The sequence below is a fragment of the Salminus brasiliensis genome, chromosome 10 (assembly GCF_030463535.1).
Source record: "Salminus brasiliensis chromosome 10, fSalBra1.hap2, whole genome shotgun sequence".
NCBI lineage: Eukaryota > Metazoa > Chordata > Actinopteri > Characiformes > Bryconidae > Salminus > Salminus brasiliensis.
The window spans coordinates 36,817,732-36,828,170 of NC_132887.1; the positions used below are offsets into that span (position 1 = coordinate 36,817,732).

The 10,439-nt window shown below is 43.5% G+C and overlaps 1 protein-coding gene across 3 annotated transcripts in view; it reads right to left on the reverse strand.

The window, feature by feature from the left end:
• ttc27 (tetratricopeptide repeat domain 27) overlaps nt 1–10,439 on the reverse strand; it is an 82,112-nt gene that overhangs the window by 37,895 nt on the left and 33,778 nt on the right. For all 3 annotated transcript variants that reach the window (XM_072689983.1, XM_072689982.1, XM_072689981.1), the window contains exon 10: nt 3,009–3,122. In XM_072689983.1, coding sequence (XP_072546084.1) covers nt 3,009–3,122 — 114 coding nt within the window. The remainder of the gene's footprint in view (nt 1–3,008; nt 3,123–10,439) is intronic.

A 10,439-nucleotide genomic window follows, 5' to 3' on the forward strand; every position in this document is an offset into this window, starting at 1 on the left:
GGGATAATCCTGGCAATGTATGTACTGGAGTCTCTTGTTTAATCTAGCCACAAGATGTTTAAATCCATAACGCAGACTAAAGCTGCCTGCCTCCATTTCAGGGACATTATTGATTAACCGCAGAAATTGAATTTCTTGTTCGGAGAAATCTACTGCATCCAGGGCATCATTAGAGTTCTAAATGAAAAACATGAAGGAGCCAGTCGATACCAGGCGGTGAAAGCACTGTGCACCAAATCACAGCGTTACAAAAGATGTCTTTAACCCAACAATGCGTCAGACTTTGTGGTTTTGAGCGCGTTATAAGAACGAAAACTTTTTATTTTTTCCCCCTTTTCTGACGCAGTCTCCTCCTCCGGTTCTCTAAGTGGCCTCGGAATTTCAAAAACTTCTAAGAGCGAGGGAGAGGAATACATGCTTACAAGCTCCTTTCTGCAGTTTCACCACACTCACTCCGGGCTCTTAATCGCTGAAGAAAGGCCAGAGCGGGCAGAGGAAATGAAGTCTGTCAAGCACTGCTGTGAAACGCCCAACTCCAGGGAGAATATGGAGACTGTAGAGCCTGTGATTTTTCACAAAATGTCATGATTTGTTTAAAACGGGTTAGAAGAGTGTAAAAGGGGAAACGTCTGAACTCCAGTTTCTACTACACTTACTGCACGTACACATGGAGCATGTAGTCTGTAGCTTCAGTGCAGTGGAGAACTTTGTGGTGAAAAGTGATCTGCTCTCCAAAGAGGTGGAGTAACACCTCTTTCTTTTTATCGGGACCCGTCGGGACATGCCAGGACAAACCTCCCGCCACCAGTAATCTCCATGCATGACATGAGGCTGTTCAATACCCAGATGAGGGTCACTTTAAATCCAGATAACAACACATATCATGATACGGGACATTCTCTAATCAATGAATAAGTAGCTTATATAAAACGACCATCTTTAACCACTCATTTTTGTTATATATGTATTCTAAATGATAAATAATCACCGTCCGGCTCTACACAACCGTAACCAAAAATGCAATCGTCCTTAGCAGTTCTAGGACACACACTACTAGTATTCTTTTAGTTCAATGTAGCCCACTAGCTCATTACTTAGGTCTTAGCCATTGTCGCTGTCCAGTGAAAAATGTAGCTCCAAACTGATGATTTTACAGGAGAAGGCAAAAACGTTCCTGACTTTAAATGGGAGTCAGGTTTCTATTGGCACCTACAGCGTTCAAACCATGGAGAAAACTCAAGTCGAACTCTGGTTAGTGGTGTTTGAGCCTTGGAAACTGTGTAATTTGGTTTTCTGGCCTGTGTCAAATGTCAAATCCACATCAGGTCCATGTGACATTACAAGCTCCTCTGTCATGGGTATAGTTATGGCTGGTCAGAGAGACCCCTTTCTTTGTTGATAGCACTTCCTTCTCTGATCACTCCTAGCATTAGGTTGGTCGGCACCGGTGTCTGTGCTTCCCTGCAAGCACCCCATCAGTGGCAGTTCGAAAAGAAGCGGTACTGGAGGAGACGTGTGCTAGTGCTGCTAGTGACAGGGGAGTCCACATGAACGTGGATTGGGTAACTGGCCTTCCAAATTGGGTAGAATATGAGATAAAACTTGAAAAACAATAAAGAAATGAACAATGCAACGCCTTTCCGTCACTACACGATATATTTTATTATATGACATCTTCCCTCTTGTCTCTGTTGCCTGTTCCATCTCTCTGCCCCTTCAGTTGCCAGCAAAAATGTCAAACGCCAAAACATATCATAGCTAGTCGGTCTAATGCTGGCAGAGCTTCAAAGAAAACAGACAGAAATCTTTATCCTTTTCTCCATGTTCGTCTCCCCTCCTCTCCTCACTCGTGCCCCCCCCCCCATCTCTAACGCTCCAAGCAAGAGAGCATGCTGTCAATCTCTGCAGCCTGGTTGTCTCTGGGGTTCCAGCGATGGGGGACTGATGGTGGCTGTTGGGCTGGGACTGCTGGCAGGGTGAGTGAACACACTTGTGTCAGAAGACTGGGATCAACTAGCATCTTTATGTCTCTCTAACTTGGTGATCGACGGCTGCTGGTGTGCCTGTGCGTGATCTTCTGTCTCTTTCAAAGTCTCTCCTGAGGGGACGCCCGCAGGGTCAGACCCCCTGAGTGCCTTGTCAAATTGTGTTTGTGATGCCAGAGAGGGTCTCCTCAGGGTGCAAAGTTAAAACTTTGCTTGGGCAAAAAGAACCAAAGAAACGTCGTCAGACACAAACTTTGCTTGGTTTATGAGCTTCCTGCTCAGTTTCTATTTAAATATCCTGTGTGTCGGTAAACATCAAATCTCTCAAATCTCTCTCAGTAACAAGAGGCTGCAAGGCACGTGACCCTTACCAAATAAAGGAAACGTGAAGTGTGGAGATTCAAATGAAGGGCGAACTGAAGGAGCGGCCCTGTGATGCGCGGGGTACAATGCAGGAAGGTTTATCACACATTATTACTCAGTGTATTACTCAGTAACTATAGGGACGTCTGTACAAACTGGTGGGGCTATTATTTGGTAATAAAGTTCGTTATAACACTTTCGGCCCACCGGCTGACCCTAGGCTGTTTGAGGGGTTAAATACCAAACACACCCACTGACACATACAGCATCAGTATCATTACTTTCAGAGAATTATTCCAGAGGCTCTTCCTCTGTTCTTTTGCAGGATAAAGCGGAGCAACAGCAAAAAGTTCCATCATAAACAACAGTAAGGAAACAGGAATCTGCTGACAGGAAATCACAGTAATCCTCCTCCCAAGAGTTTATCTGTCTCAACACACAACAAAACCTAAACAAAACAATCTCATCAGGAAACCTGAGATCCTATTTCACTCCTAAATGAGAAAGCAGTGCAATTCCCTCATATCAGAAGCTTTCACTGACCCAAATGAATCACTGTGCATCAGCTTCACCTACTGTGGCCAAATGCATACGACTGAAGAACTGCTCGGCCCCTTGAGTCCCTGTATGTGTGCATGCATATGCTGTGTTAAACTCTACCTGAGTCTGCATCATGGCACGCTCCACTCTCCGTGAGCTCGTTCTTTCCACTTTAGTCCTCAGGCACAGTGACGTCACCTCCACTGACCAGAACTTCGGCTGGGACAGCAAGCACTGAGAGTCGACAAGGAAAGAAATAAGAATGGTTTAAAAGGAGGAATGAATGATCAGATTCAAACTGGACTTTAAAGTCTGATATTTGATGACGTATTCCTTGAAATCCAAAAGAGCACAGCAATGGCTGGGTTACTGCACAGCAGGTGATGTGCTGTTCTACTGTGCAGCCCCATCTGCAACAACCAATTCTTAATGGAATAGTCACCAGAAGAAAACCTTTCCAGCGTCCTTAGCCAAATGAGCATCTAAATGAGCAGGTCCTGCGGACTCATCAAGTCAAAACAGAACGTTCAGGTGAAATGAGCAATGAGTTGATGACTGCCCACCTGACTGTCTGGCCTGAGACTGATGGAAGTTTGACCGTTTGGGCTTTCTATGCTACCACTTGCTACCACTATGCTACCAGACCAGTTGCCCATCCTCCAGCTATTGCTACCTGCCTTGGACTAGTTGTCTACCACTGCTCTAACCACTGCTACTGTTATTATTATGACTAATTTAATCTAATATGATCATCATTGCCATTATTATTATTGATGACCAGTATACCTGAGCATAACAGTCAGACTTGTAAAGTTAAAGTGACTTTATAGGGAGTTTTGACCAGAGACGAATGGGTCCCCCCTTGCAACAACAACAAATCCATCTAAATGATTTGATTCGATGGTTTCTACAGCAGGACAACTGTCCTAAACACACCTTAAAATTCACAATGGACTACTTTAAGACGTCCTCACACTCCCCCAGCATAAACATCACTGAAAATCTGTGGCTAGACCATCAAAAGGCCATCTCTTACTCTCTAGGCTAGTCACAGTACCAGAAATGTGGATCATTTTTAATTATGCATAATAGTTCTATACTGTAGACACAACCCTACACAGACTCTGACTAGTTTTAACATGTGTCCAGAAGTCCTTCTCTGACCATAGGCTAGCAGTGTTCATATCAGCAGGACTCATGGTTGTAAAACTACAGGTCGTGTAGTTAACAGGGGTCTGAGGACTCTAATGAAAATTCTTTCCAACACACGTTTCTGGAAAAATCTGCTCTCCTGACTACAGCACTGAAGATGGGATAAATGCAATAATAAAAAAGTAAATCAATCAATTTATCATGGAGTTTGGAAAGGGGTGATCTGACATCCTAAAGGGTGTTCTGGAGTGTTCTCTCAATATGGTCATAGGATCTTTATTTATTATAATCAGGTGATATCAGATGTTACTTAGTCTATACAAACACAGGAAGTAGTGCTCAGCGCTTGCTTTTCTAGTCTAAAAGAGCAAGGCCTTTGAGTTTGAGACCCTGAGCCCAGTATGTAAAGAGCCTTTGCTCCTGGGTCCTGCCAGACAGTGTGATTATGTTTCACAGCTTATGAAAGAAACATGGATCACAAAAAAAAACATGTATTTCAGAATGTCACCACCAATTCTGTAATGTGAAGTTGTGACGCCAAAAGTAGGATGTCAGCAGAATAGATGGGAAAGCTGAGGCAGACGCAGCTTGGCAAGCAGCCATACAGTAGCCAGCTGACGAAGAACCCAGGGGCTTTTAGAATCAGCCTGAGGCAAATTTACAGAGAACAACGCACTAATGTTTGCATAGTGAACTGGCATTTACACACACACACACACACACACACACACACACACACACACACACACACACACAAAGAGAGACTAAGAGAGTAAGTGGGAGAGAATGAAGACAGGGCATCAGGAAATCTGGCAGCAGGTGTTTGCATTGTGTCAGAATGTTGTGATGAATGGACCAATAGAAATGCTCCAAAACGACTTGGAATGAAATCTTGTGACACCCAACACTTACATTGAATGTTAAGTCGCCCCCATCCACTTCTCCTGTCAATACAAAGAGGAAATGCTCATCACTGGTCAACTGGGTCACTTTTCTCACTCTCGAGGAAAAACAGCCCCTTAAAGATGGTTTGTGGTCACCCCTTCTAATAAATATATTCAGCTACTTTAACTTCAGCACCCATTACTGACACTGATGTGCAAATGCACACACAGCTTGTCCAGTCCCTGCAGAGAAGCACTGACAATAAAACAGGACTACCTACTGGCACCATGCCTAATGCCCGACTTGGGCTAGAGGGGTATAAAGCCCCCCAGCAATACTGAGATGTGGAGCAGTGGAACTGGTGCTCCATCCATCAATTTATTTGGGATGAGATAAGGAGTCGGGGTGGTAATCGTCCAACATCCTGACCTCACTAAAGCTCTTGTCGCTTAATGTAATCCAATGCACACAGCCAATGCCTCAAACTCTAGTAGAAAGCCTTATTTCCATTTTTTTTTTTTTTACACAATACCCTTGATTTCAGAAGAAACGATAAACAATCAAGTGCCCCAATACTTTTGTACTACAACCATATAGAGTGCTAATTCTGTCAAAACAATATAGCCTACTTAACACTGATTTATAGGCTATATAGTCTATTAAAACTATTACAGAATTATGATATAATAGTAAATTATAGTGCATATAATAGAGCTGCACCCGCCCCCACTCCATCTCTACACGCTTCACCAGCGTCCCCACCCCATTTCCACAGTAACATCCCTGCAGCATTAACCATCCCCGCATTCCCTAAATCCATGTTCAGATGAATAATAAAAAAAGGTATGAGATCAGTATGGAAATGAGATGCGGGCAGTGGTCCTTTCATTACCATTTCCACGGCAATATCGCACCATTTACAGCATTGTTAGCCGTTATCTGTGCACTGGCACTATTACCACTACCACCGTACCCATGCTGCTCTCAATTCTATAACGCCACAGACATTAGCAATGTTTTGCACCACAGCTTAATGCTTGCTGCTGTAGTTTCTCCTCTCCTATGAACGCTCAGAGCTCCGGACACAACTTCTTCCAGCTTGTTTGTTGCTTCAGAAGTTGAATCTGTTCTGTGGATCTGTGATAATGAACTCAATGCAGAAAGACCCCACAAGGACTGGACATAGAACTACAGCGGAGAATGAAAAAATTTCTGATCCTATTTTACTCTGTAGCAGCGCTCCAGTGAAACCTTTACCCAAGTTGTGGTTTGGAGGGCAGCCCTCTGCTGTACGTGGGTGTGTAAATGAAGTAAAACCGTCCCTGGAGTTCGATTTCTGCTAAATGCAGAACACTCAATCATAAGAAAAGCAATGAAAAATTAAAACCTGTGAGTTTTGTGGACACCATCAATAATTGCTCATTCAACAAGAGCTAGGACCACTTATAAATTTGTTGATATTGTACAAGCTAGGTTTAAGCTGAGTGTGAGAAAGTGAAAGCATGGTTAGCTTGGACAACATTACATTACACAACAGTGGTATTCAGACAAAGAAAGTTATACTACAATAAGACTGTTTGTCCCCTGAACGTTTAAACAGAGAAGTGGAATGTACAGGAGTCTTATCTAGTATTACCAGCCTATGCACATTCATAGCTCTCAATGTTTCTTCATAACAATTCTTAGATTTCCTTGTTAGGAATCAGGTACTTAATAATATAAAATTTTAATATATAAAATATTACAAATCACTGGCGGTATGGCGTTTGTCACACGTCTAGGAGTAGCAGCAGAGATAGCACTGCAGCATGTGTTTTCAACAGAAGCAGAGTAAAAATTTAGAGCCAGTCTTCCAGCACTCCACGTCCCCTGCGTGTAGATATGTGAAGAGGTTTTATCAAGAGGTCTTCAACTTCAGCTCAAATTTCTGGCCCTGAATTTTGCAAGCTCTGGCAGTCAACTGAACTTTTCAGGTAACTGACTGGCCAGCTACCAGTGATTACAAAATCCAAGATTTAAGGTCTGAACCTGAAGATCTCTGCTTGTGTTTCAGAGAAGGTCGAGGTGGAAGGTGGTAATTTAAGGAACCTTGGGGGGGGGGGGGGTTATGGTAATTTATGTAAATGCATTTAAAAGAGTAGTTTGATTATTTGATATAGTTGATTAATAATGTACCATATGTTGTAATATATTTCTATCGAGACCAATCTGAGACATCAGTTCTCTGTAAGTGGAGGTAAGAGAGGATGGCCAATAGCACACAAAGGGTTCAATCTCCCACCAATAATATTTAAATCCATAGTGGTATGTGCTCTTCTTGGTGGTGACAATACTCCTCATAATACATACATACTTGGACCTACTGCGATCGCTGAACATAATCAAAATAGAAATGGACCAGACGCCAGCTGTTAGCCGAATGGGCTTCAGGTGTGTAAGGAAACCGAACATGACGCAGTCTAAGTTCTCCAGCTGAAATCATTCTTGGAAACCCAAACCAAACAGGCAGAGAATATTTTGTCTCCATCCCAAGCAAAACTTCCCGACTTCATTCTCTATGCACATACTCCCACGGGATATGCTTGAAGATCGCGCCTGATAAGGGATAGTCCTGAGGGGGGCAGGAATGACTGGCCAAGGTCAGACGAAGAACAGATCAAGCTGCAGGTTTTCTTCTCCATCAACTGCTGTATTACCGCAGTGGAACAAGTGCAGCAAAGGGAAATAAATAAATAAATAAATAAAAATTCCATGAATTATTGAATGTGTTTGCGGAGTTTATGTCAAGAACTTTACTCAAAACAACTGAGGCTTAGCAGTGCCAAAACTTCTTCACGTTAGCCAACGTTAGATGAGGAAGAAACAACCCTCGTCTTGCAGAGAGTGTGCTGCATTCGGGGGGGAGGGAAAAAAGGCAGAAAGGGAGTTGGTTTGTAGGTGGGTATCAAACACGCTGCTCTGGGTGAGGCTGGGGAGAGTGTTTTGTCAGCAAGTCCCAACACACAGTCTTAACATAACACACAGAGCTCAGGCTGATATCAGCCCATGGGGCTTCACTGTAGAACAGATGACAGAAAGTCCTGGGGATTCACACATAAAGCTACACACACACACACACACACACACACACACACACACACACACACACACACACACACACAGTCTTCAGTTGGTGTGAAGATAAAAAGATATGGTAGGAACATGGCGGTGGGGTGGGAGGCAAAAGGATTGTGGGAGGGAGGGGGAAAATGAATTCCCCTTGAGGCCATCTTTTCCCTTATTCCTCACTTCCGTGTCAAGTTGAAAAGATGATTATCACAAAGCTGCTTCCTCCTATGGGGGACGCCATGGAAACACAGGAAAAAAAAGAGAGAGAAACTTCTCAAGACCATGATGGACCACCACCCCAGCTCCCCTTCATCCCCAAAACTCTGGCTGCCATGGTAACAGTATCATGGCTCAGTACTGAGAGGAGAAACAGTTGCCCCTGTTGTCTCTCAGTCAGAGTTGGCAGCTGCTGGACTCATCCTCGCATCCCACCCAGCGATACGGCTTGTACACACAGATCCAGAACACTGATCAGGCATTCATTATTTAATACCCAGGAATGCTCATCAGGGATAACTACAAAACCATGAGTTCAGATGATGCAGGAGCGAGATGCTGCATGTATTTGTGATATCTGTATTATAAAAGCTGAGGAGAATCGAAAGTGAAATTCTGCAAAGATGGAGTAGAAGCAGTGCTTTGCCTCAAGCCGAATTGTGACCATGGTCCTCATCAGCTGAAGAACCTGCACAAGCATCTGCATAAAAGCCTTTATGCTGAATATATATGTTGACTTCTGTTGCTTACAGAAATGCTCTGAAATAATGGCTGCTGGCCACCTGGATTAGAAGGCAAGTAGGCAAGTGGTCCGGTCATGCTTGGACCTTCTGCTTCACTTGTTTTTTATTAGACTGCTGACGTCATTAACCCCCTGCCCCTCGTTCTCGGCTGTCCTCCAATAGAGGCGTAAGTCTCCTGCCAAGCGGTTTCATTTATATCGCTAAAAAAACAGCAGAAACAGCAAAGCTATGGCTTTTAAAAATGCAGAAGGGGGATTTGATCTAACATTTAACACAAAAAAAAAGTAATCTGTAGATTTTGGACACTTCTGCGTTCGCCCGTGTTTATTGTGTATCACGTCTATATGCTACTATATAGTCTATAGTTTTAATGCCACTAACCGGATAACCCCATCCAGAGCACATTACTCAGCCCAGTACAGTGAGTATCAGAACACAGCAGAGCTACCAAACACCACTAAAGGAATCCCGTCCAGTGATGCAGGCTCTTAACGCTACATAAGCAGACCTTCTCGGCTGGGTTTCCACTTTGAGCCCCACAGTGGAATTCACTCTCAGCGAGTGTTCGGAGTTTTTAAAAAGCGAATGGTCCTCCATCTTGACAGACAAGTCACAGGACATTACAGAAGCCCTGCACAATGATGCATCACCAAGTTTTCACGGAAAGGTTAATGCAGCATCCTGCCCCACCCACGATTGGTATCAACAACTGGCCGGTCAATCTGAAAGCCCATCTCTAATTTTGCATATAAAATATGCAGTTGTAGAGCCAGCGTTTGGGATCAGAAGGTGTGAGTTATAGAGAGTAGGGAGAGCGAGTTGATGTGCATGTCTGACTTGATCTTCGGGAGATCAAGCTTCGAGTACCACGTCAAATCCAAAGGCATACACGAGAGTCCGATTTGACGTCTAACAACCAGAAGGCACATCAAAGAGAATTCTAATTACAGGCCTTTGAGTTTTGCATTGCCGCGCCCCTGACCCAAACTTCAAAGAGATGACCCTGGCCTTCTTTCCAAACACAGCAGGGATCGTAACAACGCTCTCAGGAAATAAACGGAACGGCGTACAAGCCAATAGTCTTAATCCTCTGCTTTTAAACCGGATTATCAGAAAACAAAGCAGCGTTAAAGTTCAGCACAAAGACTCGCAAAGCCACAGATACACAGATATTCCTAATCCAATTATACTACCTATATTACAACTCCTTGTTTTAGATAAAAATGGAGGTCAGCATTGCTCGGCCGTCAGCATGCATTTTTAAACATGTGGGTGCTATCGCGCAACTTACATCTTCAAAAGGCATCTCCAACTTTACAAAAGTTAACTTCAATGGAAGATTTTACTGCAAGTCATTCTAGAGAATTTCCATTGGTCTATTTCTATCGATGCAACTACCGCCAGATTCATATTTACAAGTCCAAAAGTAAAGAAAACAGCAAAAATAGAGATGCAAAGTTTTGCGTGACTGTGATGTTGGTCAGCACAGACGTCTGTTAGCTTTTGTTTAGGAGATACTTAGCGATGCAGCATCAGTGGCAGTATGAAAAGAGGCGGTAGCTTCACATATGTCGAAGGAACTTTACAGAGGAAAGGAAGGGGGGTAGCTTTCAATGGAAGTCAGTGTAAAAGTTTTTACTGCAAGTCATTCTGTAGCATTTCTATT